At 35.9% G+C, this 19,782-nt stretch overlaps 1 protein-coding gene across 1 annotated transcript; it reads right to left on the reverse strand.

The window, feature by feature from the left end:
* Window positions 1-508: 508 nt before the first annotated feature.
* On the reverse strand, window positions 509-9,516 carry LOC128986123 (zinc finger BED domain-containing protein 4-like). Its single transcript, XM_054406279.1, has 2 exons — window positions 9,202-9,516; window positions 509-777 (listed from the first exon to the last, which is right to left on the reverse strand). The coding sequence occupies exons 1-2, from the start codon at window positions 9,489-9,491 to the stop codon at window positions 684-686; spliced, it is 384 nt and encodes a 127-aa protein (XP_054262254.1). The 5' UTR covers window positions 9,492-9,516; the 3' UTR covers window positions 509-683.
* Window positions 9,517-19,782: the final 10,266 nt, after the last annotated feature.

Below are 19,782 nucleotides of genomic sequence, written 5' to 3' on the forward strand. Positions count from 1 at the left end.
TGTGGCTAAGCCAGTCTAGACATTGAATTAAATCCATCTAATGCCTGCTCTAGAGTGCCCTGGGGCTCAGGTCCTTCCTGGAAGTACTAATCCAGAATCCTATTCATAGTTTTTGCCCAGCTTGCTGTGTCACACACCCCTATCTCCCCTTCCCTACTTCCTTTTACCCACAAAACCCTTGAAATTAACCTATAGGGAATCTTTCGGGAGCAACAGACTCAGAGCTACCTATGTTCCCTATTGTTTGTTGCGGAGGGTAAGTTCCTCATAATCACCCCAGGCCGAAAGTCCTACACTCCAAATGCGTTGAGTCGTAATAATCACCACGCTTTTTGACCAGTCTTGTGAATCAGAGATGTAACGATGTAACAAAATCTGTTGCTAAAAACTCTTTTCATTTCTGGCATGTGTACTCTTATTGTCTACTGATCCTTAGAAATTGGTGTTAACAGACCCCTCTTGGTCATCACCAGTGGAAGAAATATGACAGGGTAAGAATTCTCAAGAATACATGATACAAACTTTATTCATCTCAGTTTTAAACATTACTTGTAACAATATAATTATTATAGTATAGTGGTCAAAGGTAAAAAACAAAACTTTAATTAAAAATGAATACACAAGATGAGGTACCTACATTTAAAATATTAAAATAATTGTATAAATTATCAATAATATTTCTTTTATAGTTTGTTAACAAAGGATAGCTTCTGGGGCATATCATTTTTTCTTGATATAAAGTCTAGAAGGATGTTTTTCACTTCCAGCATAATGATCCTGGAAAAAATAAAACAAACATAATTTACAGTTGTTATAAAACAAATTGAATTTTAATGGCTTGGATTTGACTGAGTTGATTTGACTTGAATGGCCTGTAGTGTGAGACTCCTGTGCTTATCAGACTACTCACTAAAACATCCTCTACTCTGTTGGACACAGACCTGGGATTGTTTGTCACATTACTTCATGTCAGGCCAACGTGTGACCTAAGCCGCGGAGAATACCCTGGACTAAATGTAACATACAGGTCCAATTGTCTTCACCCTCCATCATCATCGGAATGACCGAGTCTACCGACAACTGTCCTACATGTTATTGAGCCTCCAGGCGGGAACCTTGCCAACGATGGCAGCGGAAGGTGTGCTACGCGTTGTCGGGAGTGCCCAGGTAGATGCAATCGGGTGACACGGCTTTGCCCATCCTGAACAGATACGACCGGAAAAAACTGTGATCTGTCAGAAACTGGGTAAGGTAATAAATAATCCACTTCAAAATACTGTCAGTCAAGCCATGGTTGGACTTGCTGAATCAGTCTCCTGGTCCAGTGCCCCCGCGTCTCCTGTTCCCAGCTCTCCTGCCAGAGCTGGCAGGTGCATGTGGGTGTGCTCCTCCGTTTTTGCATGGTCCTCCCCACGTTGCTGATAAATCTCTTTCCTCTCCGCCGCCAAAAGTTTGACGGGGATTACTCCAGCAACCACCAAGATGGCAGGTTCAGACACACTGTTCGGTAGGCGGATGCTACCCTGAGTGCTGCCTGACGCTGCACTCTGGCGAGCCGCATCCTATCCGCCTCCTTATTGAGCGTGTATGCCCACACTTCCGCACCACAGGAGTACAGACTGAACTGCAGACATCAACCGCCTTTTGCGTCTGGAACCAGGACCTCCCACATTGGCCATTAACCGGCTAAGAGAAGAAAACACCTTAGCGGCCTTGTCTGACGTACGGAATATCTGGTCCCACCAGGTAAGCTTAGTGTCCACCATGACACCAAGATACTTTGCGGCACGAATGGTTTGGACTTCCACGTCCCCCACCCTCAAGGCAAAATGCTGTCAATCCGCTTTTTGGTCAGAATCACAATCTCAGTTTTGTTCAGAGCGTGTGAGACCGTGATCTGTCATCCATGCGTTTATAGTTCGCATGACTCGGTTTAATTTTAGCTGGGCCAGCTCAACAGTACGAGCAGCTCTTAAAGCAGCAATGTCACCCAACTAAAACAGTTTCCTCAGACATTTCAGACCTAAGGAGGCTGTCATAGGCAACGTTCCAGAGGTCCGGGCCGTGTATGGAACCTTGGGCAGCACCAGAAATGACACTCATCATTCGCAGGACTTCAGTGGTATCAACCGGAGGTAATCCTCTATAATGCGCATGAGGTATGCCGGGACATGGAAGGTGTTCACAAGAGCGTCCAGCACCATCTCACCAAATTAAATGCTTTTCGCTAGAGATGGGCCGATACCAAAAATTGTCGATACAGATACCACCAAAGTACTCTCAATACCTATCGATACCAATACCTACAAAAATAACAGCTGGAATAAAATAAAACATCATTGTTAATATGGACACATTTATTTTTGATCGTAAATAAGCATAATATCTTTGTTTATACATACTCATTAAAAGAAAACACTAATGCGTGTTGTGTTTGTAATAATTTAGACTAAGTTAGTAAAATTTGGTTTAGGTTTGTACCTTTAATTTGCTTACTATTTATTATGCTAAGTTAAGCCTAGATTAAATACTTATAGCAAGACAAATGATTAATCTGAAGAATTTCTTAACAATACAAATTTAATGAAATAAAAATAAGATATTACAATGATGAATGGGGTAAATGAACAGATAACAGATAAGTTAAGTTATAGGGTTGCCATCTTTGGTTTAGCCTAGCTCAGTAAAAACAGAACAATGAGTTTACAATTTAGTTTAATTACATAAATCTCAGGGAGGGGAACTCGGCTGGCTAAAAAGATCTTCAAATATTTAAATTTATGAAATAAACTATGTCAATTATTATGAAAAATGGGATAATTTTGATATTGCTCTTAGGTTTGGATAGGTAAATTAAATAAGTCCAACAATGAATAGACTAGGTGAAAATTTATTAAAGTTGAATTTAGTTCTCTTCTCAAATTGTTTTTCTGGGATTATTCTTGATGAAATAATGTAGTTTTTGAGTTCAAATAATTAGGTTCGATGATCAGAAAGTAAATAAAATAGGTCTATTAAGTTAAATTTCTTGAAGGTAGGCTAAGCCTATACAAAATGGAGAGTTCTCACCAGATCTTCAGTAATAGTGTCCAATTTATATAAATCTTGAGGTGGCAGTACAATTTTGAAATGAAAAAAATGTATATATAAAAACTAAACTGTTCTTCTGTTGTTAAATTAATGATAAGTTAAATAATTTTGATCACTTTGACTTTATAAATATTAGGGATTATACCCTCACTTGATTTAAGGTGTTGATGTTGCCATGTCCCAATAGAGAAGGAGGAAAATCTTTATTTTACACAGGATGATCAGAGTTCATTGTTGAAGCCAGCTGTCTTCTTTCTTCATCACTTGCACATGCACTAAATATTCAGGCTTTTGGATATTAATTTAATGTTGGGGTTTTAGAAATAATTTATACTATATTAATAATTTTGGATAAAAGTGTTATTGCAACTATGGACTTAATTGATTTTATTAACAATAATTGTTGAATATATATAGGCCTACAATATATTTTAAAATGTGATGATGGTTTCTGAGGGGTGATTAAAGGATAATATAATTTAAATTTACTATTATTTTTCTGACAATTTATTTAAATAGGCTATATGGCGAATTTTGGTACGATAAAAGAAGAATTATTATATAACTAAAGAATGAATGTAGTGAAAGGTCTAAAAATGACATGTAACATTGCAATTATCCCCTCAGAAATTTTTATCTGAGAACTCAATGAAAAATTTCGATAAAATGTGAAATGTCATGATGATACAGAAGTATGAAATAAAACATCTTAAAGTTAGAATGATAAACATTAAATGATTGATTATCTTGGAAGTTGACTTATATCTATAGGGAAAAACAAGTTTTTAAAAGAGAACAAAACATAAAAACATTCAAAAATTAAAACAAAACAAAAGATAATTACATTGTAGTAAATTGGGGAGTAAGGGTGATAGGTTTCTGAGCATAGAAAATAACATTTGTATCTTCTTGGGATTTGGGAGTTGCATAGATATGGGAATGATGGGGTACGCACTCGCGATTAGTGTCCGATATCACAGTTTATATGGGTATTCTTGGGAACGCACTCGCGATTATTGTCTATTCTGCATGCACGGTAACTGTATCTTCTGTATGTTTTGGTTTGTGGGATCTTGATGTGTCGGTTATATATTTTTTGTTGTGTAAAATGTGGCATAGTCCATAAATTGTTTAGTTCATATTCGTTCAATTGGAAAATTCCTGGCGTTTCAGAGAAAATATGTTTATATTTGAGAATCGGGTTACCTAACTTGGCTCGTTGTGTATCACTCAATAATTTATTATCTTTTAAAGATTCTTTAACTTTGGATTCAGTTATACTGTCCATCAATTGATTATTATTATTATTTGGTTGGTGCTCATAATGAAAATCCTTGTTATGTATATTTTTATTGTTATAACTGCCCTTAATATCGGGATCTGGCCTGTGGCTGTAATTATCAACAATGAAACAAGTGATTCCTTCAGTAAAAACTCGATCAAACTTCATTACAATATCTTGGTTATTTATATTCATTTTGATATTATTATTAACAAAGTTCACCTTCGCCTTCATGCTTTCTAAGCTATCACATCCTAAAATCACTGGTCTATAAAGATTTGGTACGAGCATAAACTGTAGATTGATGGTTTGTCCATTGATATTAATGGGAATGTATAAGATATGGGTGATACGTTTGGTTTTCGAGCCTGTAGCTGTACGTATTGTGGTGTTAGTTAGAGGTAACTGTTCGAATTTTCCCATAGAGTGAAGGTTCTCTTTAACAAAATTCTCGGAAATGCAACTTATATTAGCACCGCTATCAATTAATGTGTGTGTTGAACATTTGGATATCTGTATTGGAATTTCGGGACAATTGATTGAATATGTATTTTGTTCATTTTCTTGTTTATTATTTTCTTCTTCATTGTTCATTAAAAATTCTTGGTCACAATATATGTTATTTAAAATTACAATTTTTTCTATTTCTTTATTTAAAATTTGGTTAGTTTCTTCTTTATTGTTTGGCCGTCCGAGGTTTAAATGAGTTTTCGCTGCGAATTCTGCAGAAAGGTGAGACGTGTCCTCCTCACTGCAGCGGCCGTGAATTGCAGCGCTTAGAAGTTTGAAGTCCCCGCAGCCTGGTGATTTGGGGAATTGGGTATTGATAAGTTCTGTCGACTTTGTTGTTGGCCGAACATACTACACACTTGGTTTTGTTCTTGTGTGGGATAATTACGTGGTGGTGATCTATTTGGTTGATTTTGTTGTCCGCGTGGATAGTTGTTGGTGGGTTGATGGTATGGAGGTCTGTTCTCTTGACTTTGATATCTGTTCTGGCCCTGTTCCTGGTATCTGTTACTGTTATGGTGATTAGGTTGTTGGTGATATGGTGGACGATTGTTTTGGTGATGATTGGGACGGTAGGCGTTGTGATTGATGTTGTTGTCTCTTCTGCTATGTTGATTTTTGTACTGATTATTGTCTTGTTCTCTAGGAGGTTGAGGATTTGTGTTCCTGGTTCTTCGGTTAGGATCACGCAAGTCTTCACGTTCTAGCAGCGTAATAAATCCCTTGATGGTAGTGATGTTCTGTACAGCTCTTGCGTCATTAATCAGTTGGTCAAAACATTCAGACAAGATCAAAACAATTTCGTTTTCTGGTATGGGTGGGGTCATAGATTGAAGCGTTATGGCCCTTTCCATAAAAAAATCTGCTCTTGACAAACTGCCGTTTGATTTGTAGCGTTCCGTTTCAATTTTTCTCTTGATGTACTGCTGCACGTCACGGCTCCAATATTTCAGGCGGAATTCATTTGCAAAATTTTCCCAATTGTAGATGTCTTCCCTGATGAGCTGGAACCATCTCGCTGCATGATGTTCGAGGCTTACTTCGATAATTTCTCGGAGATTTTCAACCGCATCAGATGAATTTAGGTAGCGCTGTGCACTCCTGTCATAGTATCGTTTCAATTTCAATAAAAATTCATTAGGATTGTGACTTTTCCCATTAAATTTTGGTAATGTCCGGTTGGAAAGAATCGGATCACTGCTTGGACAGATAACATTTATGTTTCCATTGTGTGGTATTGTTGTTTGAAATTTTTGTTGTGAAATTTGGTTTACTGTGTCTGTTAATCGACTGATTTCATTTTGTTGCTGGTTGAGGGAATCAGTGTTCTGTTTGATTTGTGGAATAATTTTGTTTTCCAGGTCTAGTATAGATTCTTTCAATTTTTCATCATCTTCTTTTTTCGATATTAGTTTTTCATTTTGAATCTGTATTTTGAGGTTTTTAGCTTGTTCATCTAATTTATTTACAAAATAATTGGTTATTTGGGATGATTGATTTTTAAGGGCATTTTCAAAAGTTTGACCTTGACTTGTCACCCTTGTCTCAATTTCATGAATGAATTCTTGCCGGGTGCGCTGATTTTCAGTTTGGCATTTATGTTCAATATTTTGCATTTTTACTGCCGTGTTTTGATGTAATTTGATTGACTGATCTAATTTAATATTCATTTGAGATTGAGTTTCAAATAATTCCTCTATTTTTCCTTCGGTTACTTGAAAACGTTGATTGAACTTGTTTTCAAGTTGTTCGGTTAAATTTTCAATTTTTGAGTTCATTTCTTTCTGGGATTGTCCAATTCCTCTTATTTCTTCAAATAGTCCTGTAAGAAGGCAAGTAATGTCTGGGTTTGCCGTTTGAATTTGTTGCATAACTTTGGAATCGTCCTTTACGCCATTATCAACATCAGCTGTTAACGTTACTACGTTTTCATTACTCATTTGACGGTCTTTAAAAGATGAATGAAGCGGGTTGATTACACTTTGGGAAGGTTCTCGAGTGGTGCTGCTACTAGCGGCTACTTCAGTAACTACGACCTCTTTTTGAATGGATTTGGAGCCGGCGTTGTTGATTTCAAAATGGCTGCCGCCGTCGTCGTCTGGGTCGTCTGTAACTGTCACTTCGCCGTGTTCGTGTTGTGTCGTCATTGTGTGTAGATTATGCGTACTCGGTGGAATAAATGTGTTTTGCGTATCTTCTATGTCATGGAGGGTTTCTTGCGTAATATTTGATACCGGTGGAATGTTTGTGTTGTGTACAAATGCGTCAATGTCGCCTTCGTCCTCTGAACTATTGAATGCAATGTCGTGTAGGTTATCAGAGTTCATTGTGTTTGGGTATTTTCTAGGCCGTCGGAAATTATATCTATGCTCTGTCATTTATCATTGGGGACGCTTATTGCAGGGAGGATAACTTATTACTAACATAAAATGCTTATATTCAATATACTTAGATTAGGCTAGTTGCAATAACGAGATATTTGAAGACCTTTTGTAGCCAATACGTTGGACGCCATTAAAAGAAAACACTAATGCGTGTTGTGTTTGTAATAATTTAGACTAAGTTAGTAAAATTTGGTTTAGGTTTGTACCTTTAATTTGCTTACTATTTATTATGCTAAGTTAAGCCTAGATTAAATACTTATAGCAAGACAAATGATTAATCTGAAGAATTTCTTAACAATACAAATTTAATGAAATAAAAATAAGATATTACAATGATGAATGGGGTAAATGAACAGATAACAGATAAGTTAAGTTATAGGGTTGCCATCTTTGGTTTAGCCTAGCTCAGTAAAAACAGAACAATGAGTTTACAATTTAGTTTAATTACATAAATCTCAGGGAGGGGAACTCGGCTGGCTAAAAAGATCTTCAAATATTTAAATTTATGAAATAAACTATGTCAATTATTATGAAAAATGGGATAATTTTGATATTGCTCTTAGGTTTGGATAGGTAAATTAAATAAGTCCAACAATGAATAGACTAGGTGAAAATTTATTAAAGTTGAATTTAGTTCTCTTCTCAAATTGTTTTTCTGGGATTATTCTTGATGAAATAATGTAGTTTTTGAGTTCAAATAATTAGGTTCGATGATCAGAAAGTAAATAAAATAGGTCTATTAAGTTAAATTTCTTGAAGGTAGGCTAAGCCTATACAAAATGGAGAGTTCTCACCAGATCTTCAGTAATAGTGTCCAATTTATATAAATCTTGAGGTGGCAGTACAATTTTGAAATGAAAAAAATGTATATATAAAAACTAAACTGTTCTTCTGTTGTTAAATTAATGATAAGTTAAATAATTTTGATCACTTTGACTTTATAAATATTAGGGATTATACCCTCACTTGATTTAAGGTGTTGATGTTGCCATGTCCCAATAGAGAAGGAGGAAAATCTTTATTTTACACAGGATGATCAGAGTTCATTGTTGAAGCCAGCTGTCTTCTTTCTTCATCACTTGCACATGCACTAAATATTCAGGCTTTTGGATATTAATTTAATGTTGGGGTTTTAGAAATAATTTATACTATATTAATAATTTTGGATAAAAGTGTTATTGCAACTATGGACTTAATTGATTTTATTAACAATAATTGTTGAATATATATAGGCCTACAATATATTTTAAAATGTGATGATGGTTTCTGAGGGGTGATTAAAGGATAATATAATTTAAATTTACTATTATTTTTCTGACAATTTATTTAAATAGGCTATATGGCGAATTTTGGTACGATAAAAGAAGAATTATTATATAACTAAAGAATGAATGTAGTGAAAGGTCTAAAAATGACATGTAACATTGCATCATTTATGTACAGTATACATATCAGTGTGTTATGGATAATTATAATTTAAACAGACCCTATTTGAAACAGAACAAAAAAAACATTATTGGGAAACACAAAGAAAAACACAAACATTAATTAATGATAGCCTACAGTAATAATGATCATATATGTACATTTACAAAATCTTGAAAAAATTAGCAGAACCAGGGGTGAACCAGTCAACCGCACTAATAGTCTTATCCCTCGAGTCTATTGTGCGTTGTTGGAGCTGCTCGGGCAGCCGGTGACCTGGCCAGTGAGTCATCTTGCATCAGTGTCAGAGCTAGAAGTATGACTCACTGGCCAGATCACCGGCTGCCCGAGCAGCTCCAACAACGCACAATAGACTCAAGGGATAAGACATAAGACTATTAGTGCGGTTGACTGGTCCAACCCTGGTTCTGCCTCGCTCTGGCATGCATTTCAGTATAGGTACGGTACTCAGTTTATTTAATTTTCAAATTTTTTTTTAGAAATACTAACATTTGGACACGATGAGGATCCAAACGGTTTCGCTTCTTGTCACAAATTATGCCAGATGTCGAAAAGAGTCTTTCAGAGAATACTGTAGCTGGTGGAGCTGACAAAAATTTGTTGGCAACGTTCCCAAGCCTTGGAACGGACAACCGCTTCACCTTCCAAAAATTCCAGACGTTGCAGTTGTGTGGCTCCAAGGGTTCCAAAAAATACTGCATTACCTCATGTTCAACTGATCTCTGTGTCTCGGTGTTGACCTCCGTGTCTGCCATCAAGGCAGAGTAACGTTGCCACATCTTTTCTTGAGTTTTGTTACTTGATGTCTAAAAAAATAAGGGGAGGAAATTAGAATCATCATCAGCATATAAGGGTTTATTTATATTGTGTTAAAGTAAGAAAAATTTAACACAAATTTTGAATAGCCTATACATTTTTTATTTTTAACAAGTGTAAACTCTATCTGATTATAATGTGTTTGTTTTTATTATTCTTATGCAAATTTAAAATTAAAAGTTACCTGACATGAATAAGTTTTGATACCTACTTTTTATTTGTTCCTGGCTCTAAATATTTGTTTGGTGAGATACAAAACCGGTAAGTAGCTAAGCTAAAAAAAAATCATTATTATAGAATTACAGAGGAATTTGGAAAATTCTAAGCTGAAGGGACCACAAAAAACTTGTAATTATCCAAAAAATTTAAATTAACCAAGTTCATTTAACATTAAGGCCTAGTTCCAGGAGAACAATTTTAACCATCCAAGTTCGTGTAATTTAAAATTTAAGTTTATCTTAATTTGTTTTACAGTATTATGCATTGATAGAGATAGGTAGGCCTAAATTAAAAAAAGGTAGGCTAATAATCAAGTTAGCCTATCTTTGACTGGGAGGAAAAAATTCAACTTAAAAAATATTGTAGGCCTAAAAAAATCCAATTTTTATTAGGGCCTATAGGCCTAACAAAAGAAAAAAAACCAGTGAAATATTTTAGTTACCTGTGCTTGGAGATTGGCAGAACATCCATCGCTGGGTGAAAGAAGCTCAGTTTCTTCCAACAAATCCCTCTTCGCCTTCCTTAAATTGTCTGGTGAAATAAACACTGCACCCTTCAATCTGGGATCCAACAATGTTGCAATTGTATATTCCTTTACAGTCTCAACATCAGCATATCTAGTTTTAAGAGATTGCAACAGTTCTGTAGCGAATGTTTTTATTCCTGGTACCTGCATCAAGTTTTCAAGTTCTTTGACTGCACTGTTCACAATCGGTATCACTTCTGATATGGTAGTGAGCGAAGAAGTTGACTGGAAGGTGGCATCATCAAAAATCTTCATCACTTTCACAACATTAGCCATTAGCTCCCAATCAGGTGCAGTGATTTCAGTCGGTAGGTTTAAGTCTGGTGCTGCTAGAGATATCGCCCGTCGTTTTTCTATCATTCTATCCATCATGTGCTTGGTGGAATTCCAACGGGTAGGTTCATCTTGTACGAGTTTGTGTATCGGTAGGCCCAGTGTTGCTTGTGCCGCTCTCAGTGCTTTTGCAGAGTGCTTGAAATGCCCGACTGTTCTCCTACAAACCGCAGAAAGGTTTGCAATACTTCTCTGGCCTAATAGCCCATCTTTTATAACTAGTTGCATTGTATGGGCAAGGCAAAGTATTGCTTTAAAAGCTCCAGCATTGAGAGCTGCTACGATGTTCCTTCCGTTGTGGAACAACATGCAACTTATTTATTATGTTCCAATCAGTCAACACCTGGGTTTGAAACATACAGATTGCCTCGCCAGTGCGACTGATTTCCGGAAATGGAACAACTTCCAAACATATATGGTTCCATTTGTCTTCACTGTCAACAAAATGGCATGTTATCGACATGTAGTCATCGTTGGCTGTAGAGATCCACATATCAGCCGTTATACTGATCTGTTTGGCAGATTTCATGATATTTTGAACTTTTACTTTAGTCTCTTCATATAACTTGGGGATTGCAACAGTACTAAAATGCTTCCGTTTCGGTATCTCATATTGAGGTTCTATGTGGTTCAATGAGTTTCTGAAACCAACATCTTCAATCACAGAAGGAGAGCAAAAGCTGCTGCTAGTTGAAGTTGAACTTGCTTGACTTAAAGTGGGACTTACGATAGGCATATTTGTGGCAGATTCAATTTCATCAACATCAATAGACAGTGGGCTAAACTCATTTAAGTTTTGGTTTGGATTTGCAACATCCATGGGATGCACTTTCATCTTGGCCTAGGCCTATATTTTCTTCCCCAATTGATTTCTTGTTGATTTCTTCAATTTACTCTGGATGGTGAAGTTTCAGATGTTTAATGAGGTTAGAAGTCGTACGAGACTTACCCCCATGAGAAATATCTTTTTTGCACAGTTTACATTTTGCCACATCACTACTTTCACTAATAATATTAAAAAAGGTCCACACATCACTTTTACGCTTACTCATATTAAATAAAAAAAACTAAATCATTCAATAACTAAAATAAAAAACGATATTCAATTAGAAGTAGAACCAATGTGAAATAAATAACAAAAACATAACCATACAACTCAACATTCACTGTAACTGCAACACCACGATCGTGTATATAACAGGACTACTGCATCTCTAAAACGCTAACCGTGATTGGTTTATCGTCGTCCTCCGATTCAAAACCAGCCAATGAGAAAGGTTCTAATAAGTTAGGAAAGACACTAGCACTCGGTGCGACGTTCAACAGCAATCCAAATTTCAATGTCGCTAAAACATAGCACGTGATTGGTTGATTGTCGTCGCAGGGCAGTATGTGAGCCAATGAGATCGTGTCTATTAAAATCCCAATGACACTAGCGCTCGCAGTGGTGATCAACCACACCAAGTAGGCCTATCCACGTCGCTATAATATTACACGTGATTGGCCGAACATCGTCTCTGCATGAGAAACTAACCAATGAGGTCGTGTCTATCAAAGTGACAAGACCACTAGCGCTCGCAGTGGTGATCGACCAAACCAAGTATCCACGTCGCTATTACATTACACGTGATTGGCCTACACTAGTGCTCGCCGTGGACGAGCGCAAACAGCTAGGATTCGTAACGGCAATTTACCCGCTCTTAACTGACGTAATCCACACCGATACGTCAGTATCGGTATCGAACCTAAAACAGGCAAGTATCGAGTATCGACGATACCTCGATACTGCTGGTATCGAGAGTATTTTGGTATCGAGTATCGGCATCGGCCCACCTCTACTTTTCGCACATCGAGTGTAACAAGCAGCACAATCCAACGAGAGTAGTGATTAAAATACCATTTCCTCTGTAAAATTGATAAAACCTCTTGATGATTATTAACCAGGTTAATGCCTCTCCCCCAAAAAGTTACTTAACAAAGATGTAGTGTTGATGTCAAAGAACAGTTTAAAAGCGTTTTTAGAACATTATATGTGACGTGTGGTACGTAAACAATAACCACTCAATAATTTGTTATTGAATATTTGTAACCTTGATAAAAAGTCTACCTTGATAATGTGTGATGATAAGTCTTAAACGTAATAATCCTCTTCAGAGTTACTGAGGTTCTATTGTAGTTAAGGGTATACATGACTATAATAGCAATGATAATACAGTAAACCTCAGCAATTCGACAATTCGTGAAACCAAGAGGTTCTCGAATTGGGGGTTCTCAAGTTATCCAGAATATTGAAATTTTTAATGTGTTTTAGTATATGAATACATAATAGACTAATTTTTACATATATATATATAGCCTAATACAAAAAAAAAACTAATTGGCTTTACTTACATGAGTATTTATACACATTTGAGTAGGCTAAATAATGATCAAAAAAATTTTATAGGTACATATTTAATAATTAAAACCACATTTTCTGAAATAATTGCTTGAAAAGTCAAATGCACTAGTTAAAGAAAAGGCCAGATAGACATGTCACCTGTCGACTGTTGAGTTAGTGAGGTTTCACTATACTCGAATGTAACCTTTTACATGACTTATTTAGGAAAAGTTTCTGATAAAACTTTATGGATTCAATATTAAGTAGCCTATGTAAGTGTTTTTTTTTAATACACTGTTATTAGGTTTTTGCTACACACTCTTTTTATCTCTGTTGTCCAATGCACCAAACAAATAAAAAACTAACAAGATGCATTGTAAAAATCATATAAAAAAAATTATGTTGCATGAGTAGACCCTAAATTACATATTTCAGATGGGAGTATTTCATTTGGTCCAAAATCGTTTGGTCCAACAGTTGTAAACCAGTTTGTTTGGTCCAAAATCGTTTGGTCCAAAAGTACAGGCAAAACCAGAAGTACAATTTTGCCTTGTGGAGTAAACTTATGAAATAGACTGTACGTTTCACGGGGAGTATTTCATTTGGTCCAAAATCGTTTGGTCCGACAAATGTAAAACAGTTTGTTTGGTCCAACAAATGTAAAACAGTTCGTTTGGTCCAAAATCGTTTGGTCCAACAAATGTAAAACAGTTCGTTTGGTCCAAAATCGTTTGGTCCAACAGTATGAACTATTGCGTCACTCACATTGAAGGCGTATAAATAATCGCCGTCACGTCGTCAACCCAACCGCCTGCCTTCCGAGGCCTATATTTGTTGTTTTGTGTTATGTTTCTAAATAATTGGTATGTTTGCATTTACATACACGTACATATACATATATTTATTTATATATAATGTGCTTGTGTTCTGTTAACTTTTTATCCCCAGTCAATCTTAAAACAACGTGTTTTAATTCCATAGATTTGTGGATAAACATTGACCTTGCTTTGAGTTTGCATTTATTGTTAAACAGATGGTTTATTTAATTTATCTATATACTAGCTGTACCCGCCGGCTTTGCCCCGCTTAACTTCATAAGTATTCGCATGGCTCAATCACTTCCTGGTTGAAGTTCGTTCGCTACGCTCACTCACCTTCAGGTTGGAAATCGTTCGCTGCGCTCACTTGTTTTCAGGTTAGCTCGTTCGCTACGCTTACTCGCCTCCAGGTTGATGTTCGTTCGCTACGCTCACTCACCTTGTGGTTGCAAATTAGCTGTTGTCATAAATTTAAAAAAAGTCATCCCTTTAATTGTTTATAATACTTTGATAAAGGTTTTTATGTTTTAATATTTAACATTGGAGAATTTAAACGTTGTTCAGTGCACAGGTGTGCTGCGATTGGGGTTTAATACATTTGGACTTATTAAAAAGTAAAATAGTTTTCTGTGCTGCACTCTGTAGAAACACTGTGGCACTATTTCAAATCACGACTAATGCTAATACAGAATGTTGTGATTATTCAAACCTACAAAACACAGTTGGTGAAAGTAAACATCTGCTTTTAAATTATATTTATTTGTAAACATTGTAGATCAAAAAGTCTGACATTGGCCCACTTAAAACCCTCTGGGGCAGAGCTCTTTTGACGGATCTGCACCAAACTTCACTCGAACCATCCTTGAAAGATGCTTAATAATGCCTGAAAGTTTCATTACAATCTGTCAAGCGGTTTCGGAGTCCATAACGTATATACACACACACACACACACACATACATACATACATACATAGTTCCTCTTTTATAGATATAGATTAATTTCAATCTATATTTGTTGTGTGTTTGTCATGGTATTTGTAACAATCATTTAGTTAATAATACAAAATATATAAAGTGAATTTCTCAGTGAAGGTATATCCTATTTTTCTAAAACTCCCCAAAATGTTATGTTTACTCCCCATGAGAACCAAGAATAAATTATTGAAAAGAAAAGAGTTTGTATTTGTTGTGGCTTATTGTCAATAGTATTATCTTAACCATTAACTCTATATATATATATATATATAATAGAGGAGGTATGTATTTATTTATGTACAAAACATGGTATATTTAACGTTTAAAACATAGAAAGTCGGCATGTTTAAAGCAAAAATTGTATTAATATTATTATTGTATACGACGGTGGATATTTGAACGCCTTCAATGTGAGGGACGCAATAGTTTATAAATTTACTATTTACAAATTTACAAATTGTACAATTTGTTTAATACAACAAATTTACAAATTTATTTACAAATTTACTATAGCAAAGATGGCTAAGTGATACATCTTTAGCTATCCAGTTATGCCGAACATTTAATATCAGAATCACACAACTACACATCTATTGACAAGAACATGGAAATAGTTGAAGTATTACCAAAAAGTTTTAAACTTGATGCCAAAGAAGAATTCACCATCTACAAAGCTAAAAAACTCGACCCATTCAACATTTTAAATGATCAGACTTCCTTCCAGTCAAATATTATATTTGATACATATATTGACAAGCTACAAATCAAAGAAGTATCAAATAAGAAGAACAAAACAAACTGAAATACAGGTGGCACTGGAGAGATGAAGATGAAGACACCTCATGATTCAGTCAGTTTTATTTAGTCAGTGACAGTGATAAAGAGAGTGCTGGCCAGCCTTTACAGTTTTAACCAGTTTTATCACTTTTTATTCAATTTTAATAGTTTGATCAACATGACTAGTTTTTACTATTGTGATTCTGACAGTGTTTTTAAAGAATCTTTTGACATACCACAATGTACATACATACATTGAAGATGTGGTTGCATACAATGACCTGACGATGTTCTAAGGAACGAAACTAGTTGTCATACTAGCAACTGTGGTTGGATAAGGTAATTCTTCCATTTTATCAATAGTTTATACCGTTGGACCAAACGAACTCGTATTAATGTGTTGGATAAAACGATTTTGGACCAAACGAACGAGTTTTTAACTGTTGGACCAAACGATTTTGGACCAAACGAACTGTTTTACAACTGTTGGACCAAACGATTTTGGACCAAATGAACGGCAATATAAACGTACAGTATATTTCATAAGTTTACTCCACAATGCAAAATTGTACTTCTGGTTTTGCCTGTACTTTTGGATCAAACGATTTTGTACCAAACGAACGAGTTTTTAACTGTTGGACCAAACGATTTTGGACCAAACGAACGAGTTTTTAACCGTTGGACCAAACGATTTTGGACCATTTGAAGACCATCCTTTCAGATTGAAATATTTTGTTGAAACTTACCTAACTTAGCAATCATTTGACACTGATCTTATCCTTCCATGAAAACCAAAATTAGCTTTTTTACACTTTTCTATTAACTCGTGCTGTAACTCCAATTTACTTATACATCTTGAGCAAACAGTTTTTGGAAGAGGATCATCAAAATGTACCTAAAACACAAAAAATATCATTGCTAATAAATCCATCAAGTCTACAGACAGACAAACTTCTTGAGAACTGGAAAGCCAGACAGAATTTGAATCCTTGATCTAAGGTCTATAGCCTTCTGTCCATGGGGATGACACTTTAAATTGCTTGGTCATCATTTAGACTTAACAACCACTCTAACAAATGCATTAATGAGTTATAGTTCAATGTGTAGCCCCAAAACTGCAATAATGACTAAATAGGTTTTTATTACCTGTCGTGCAGTTCTAAAGTAACAATAGTGTTACATGATATGGCGAGATTTCATCGTTAGACATTTCAGTCATGGAATAAATAGCTACATTGAATCCGCTTGATTAGCTTAGTTGGTTTTTAAATATATACCAACACAGATTCAACATACGACATGTCATACAGATAGAAAATAAATACTTTTGTACAAAGATGGGCCTATCCCGGAGACACAACATTGCCTTTACAAGAGCAGAAACAGACTGTCCATTTTCCAGGAACATGGGTGTCATTCACCTCTTAGGCATGGGTAGCTGAACTGGGGACACCACTGAGGTTCAGCTGAAACAGAAGCGAAAGGAAGGGAGAAGGGAAGAAGAGTTTTTCCCAGAAGGAATGCGACAGAAGAGCCAGCAAAAGAAGTTATGCTGGTCATAGAACCCAAACGAAGAAGATGGGTAGTGTTAGAGGGTAGCCTACCTCAGGGTTGCCAGTCCAGAAGAAGCATCCTGTGTATTTGAGGCATCCTGTGTAATTGACAGACAATTAATCCTCTGACAGGAGTGCTTCAGATAAAAGGAGAATAAAGTTAGGCGGAAAGGAAAGAGGCCACCACCTAAGCCAGGATTGGAGGAGAAACCACCCCCTGGTCCATGGGGCTTTGCACAACCATATCCAGAGGTTTTCTGCCAAATCTGCTTACCATTTACAATAGGCCTACCCTAACACTTGATCTATATAGCAAGCTGCTCAAGGAAGTACACATTGCTAGATTTTTATCATTCAGTAATTGTTTTGTTGATTGCAATTATAGCAGCACTCTGAAGAATTTTTACAATACTGACACAGTAGGCTAAGTTTTGGAATAAACCTATTCAACATTTTTTGTCTTTATTAACTTGGACCACTACTCAGGTCTTTTGTTAGGCTAAATTAACGACATTTTTGAATGAGCTGACAATGGGAACTTGGCTGATTTTAAAGTCTGTCATCAACCACATCCATTTCATGTTTAACTAACTTAAGTGTGTTAGTTGTTAATGTAGGTATGAGTTGGCCTACCTATAAGTTTGACATTTTATAAACAAACTTGTTCTATGTCTTGTTTAGTCTCCATTTGTCGAGCAAACCCATTTGGCTTTCAAATATTTTGGTCTGATGAATAGCAAATGACATACGGTGATGTTCTGCTAACAACAGTCAACGAAGTTTGCTGAAACACTCACAGATAGCAGCACTGCCTGGAACTAGCTGGTGCCATTGTATTGCCAATAGGAGGGAGAAAGACAGGACAAGTTGACTACTAAGCTTGCTAAGTAGAAGAAAGGAGATTCTACGGAGAAATTTACTATCAACCTACACCACAATAAAGCGCCCATTCCTAGCTAACGCAGACATATTAAACGCAGACATAAAAATACCCACTCTTCCCGGTGTGCTGCTGTGCAGAAATTGAATGAAACGTAGACAATGTCGTCACTCAAGGGTGAGCATTCAGGGTGGCAGAAAGGAACAGGAGCACTCACCAATGAGTGGCTCACAGCAAACGTGTTAGGCCTAGGTCCTAACTCAATCCATTTTCAAGAGCCACCAGGTATGTTAGGCCTAGGTAGCCTTAAGTTTGTCATGGCCTGCTTTTATGTTTGCATTGCATTAAGACCTAAATTAACTTAAACTACAGTTTCATAACTGGGCTATGCTAATATTGATTGAAACTATCAAATTGAAAATATTGATTAATAATTGATATTTTTAAGTAGGTAGGCCTATATCTATCTACCGAAACGGTTCCCCTTAAACTTAAGAGGTACTTACGGTAATGGGCAAATATTCATTAATTTTCTTTGCTAGCTGCATCCGAGCCCCTTCTTCTCCATAAATATGAATAACAAACCTGCTCATTTCAGAGCATAATCGGCATATAAAACCTGTTATAACAGCATTGTCCAAACTTCCCATCTTTGAAGAAAAATAGAAAATCACTTAAATGTATAGATGTGTAACAGCATCTCATTTTATGGTAACTTGCAAGTGAAGAACCACATAACCTAGCCAACATTTAAGAAATGATCTATCAAAACTAATAGTTTCATAATAAAAATAAGTTTGGTTGTTGAAAACTAGTTTAATGTATTTATTTGGTTATTGTAAATCACTGTGGCAAAATCTTTCAAGTTTTCAACAACAGAGGGTAACTTAGTACAAATTACAAAAGTATGGCAGACGCATAATCAGATCAGAATGAGAATGAGAATAATGTTTGTTTGTCCTGCCTGACTGACTGAGACTGACTGACTGACTCCAGACTCCACTGGCTGGACACTGACATGGACAGTGGAAGTGGACTGACTGTGCGCTACGACCAGTGTTTCCATCCGCAAGAAAAAAATATCCCTGGGCCAACGTCAAAAAATCCCTAGTTATCCCTAGTCCGTGTTCTAATAATCCCTCCAATTATCCCTCTATATCAAATCTAGATAATTTATTATTTTTGCAGCAATACCAATGGATATCATCATAGACTAACCAACACAAGGGAGTATGTTTTATCTATGATATCATGTATAGCCACCTAAAATATGGTAACTGGTGATATTATTCTTCAATAACCCATATTATTTATAAAGTAATAGGTACTATATAAAAAACATTTTTGTAGCATTAAAACCACGGCCATCTTTAACTCCAGGCAGGCCGCGGCCTGGTAGAATTGGCAACGTTGCAAGTACTGTAGTAGGTATTGTTTAGCGCAAGACGTCCCATAAGTTAACATGGAAATAAAACATAATATAGAATCGAAAACCAAAACAATATAAATTGAAAATCTATTTCTGTACATTCAATGTGGAGTCAATATTTTCATAGCTCAGTAACCAAGCTTTCGTATTCTTAAAAAAATACATAAATATCATTATAGCTTAGCGTTCTCCAAACAAACACCTTTACAACAATAATATACTTGCAACTTGCAACGTTTCCACTTCGAAGGCCGCGGCCTCCGGCCTGGAATTAAAGGTAGTCGTGATTAAAAACTGTCTATGTGGTACAAAACAAGATTAATATTGGTATACAATCGTTTCAAAAATATTATTTAAGTGTCC

Source organism: Macrosteles quadrilineatus, unplaced genomic scaffold (assembly GCF_028750875.1).
Source record: "Macrosteles quadrilineatus isolate MER2022 unplaced genomic scaffold, UCM_ALF_1.0 Scaffold_1__1_contigs__length_201487025, whole genome shotgun sequence".
Classification (NCBI taxonomy): Eukaryota; Metazoa; Arthropoda; class Insecta; order Hemiptera; family Cicadellidae; genus Macrosteles; species Macrosteles quadrilineatus.

What these genes read in the sequence shown, in the direction of transcription:
- LOC128986123 (XM_054406279.1), bottom strand. Translation starts at nt 9,491, where the DNA reads ATGTGGCAACGTTACTCTGCCTTGATGGCAGACACGGAGGTCAACACC. An exon ending in GATCCTCATCGTGTCCAAAT is followed by an intron (nt 778 to 9,201) that starts GTTAGTATTTCT and finishes TATTTTTTCCAG; the next exon opens with GATCATTATGCTGGAAGTGA.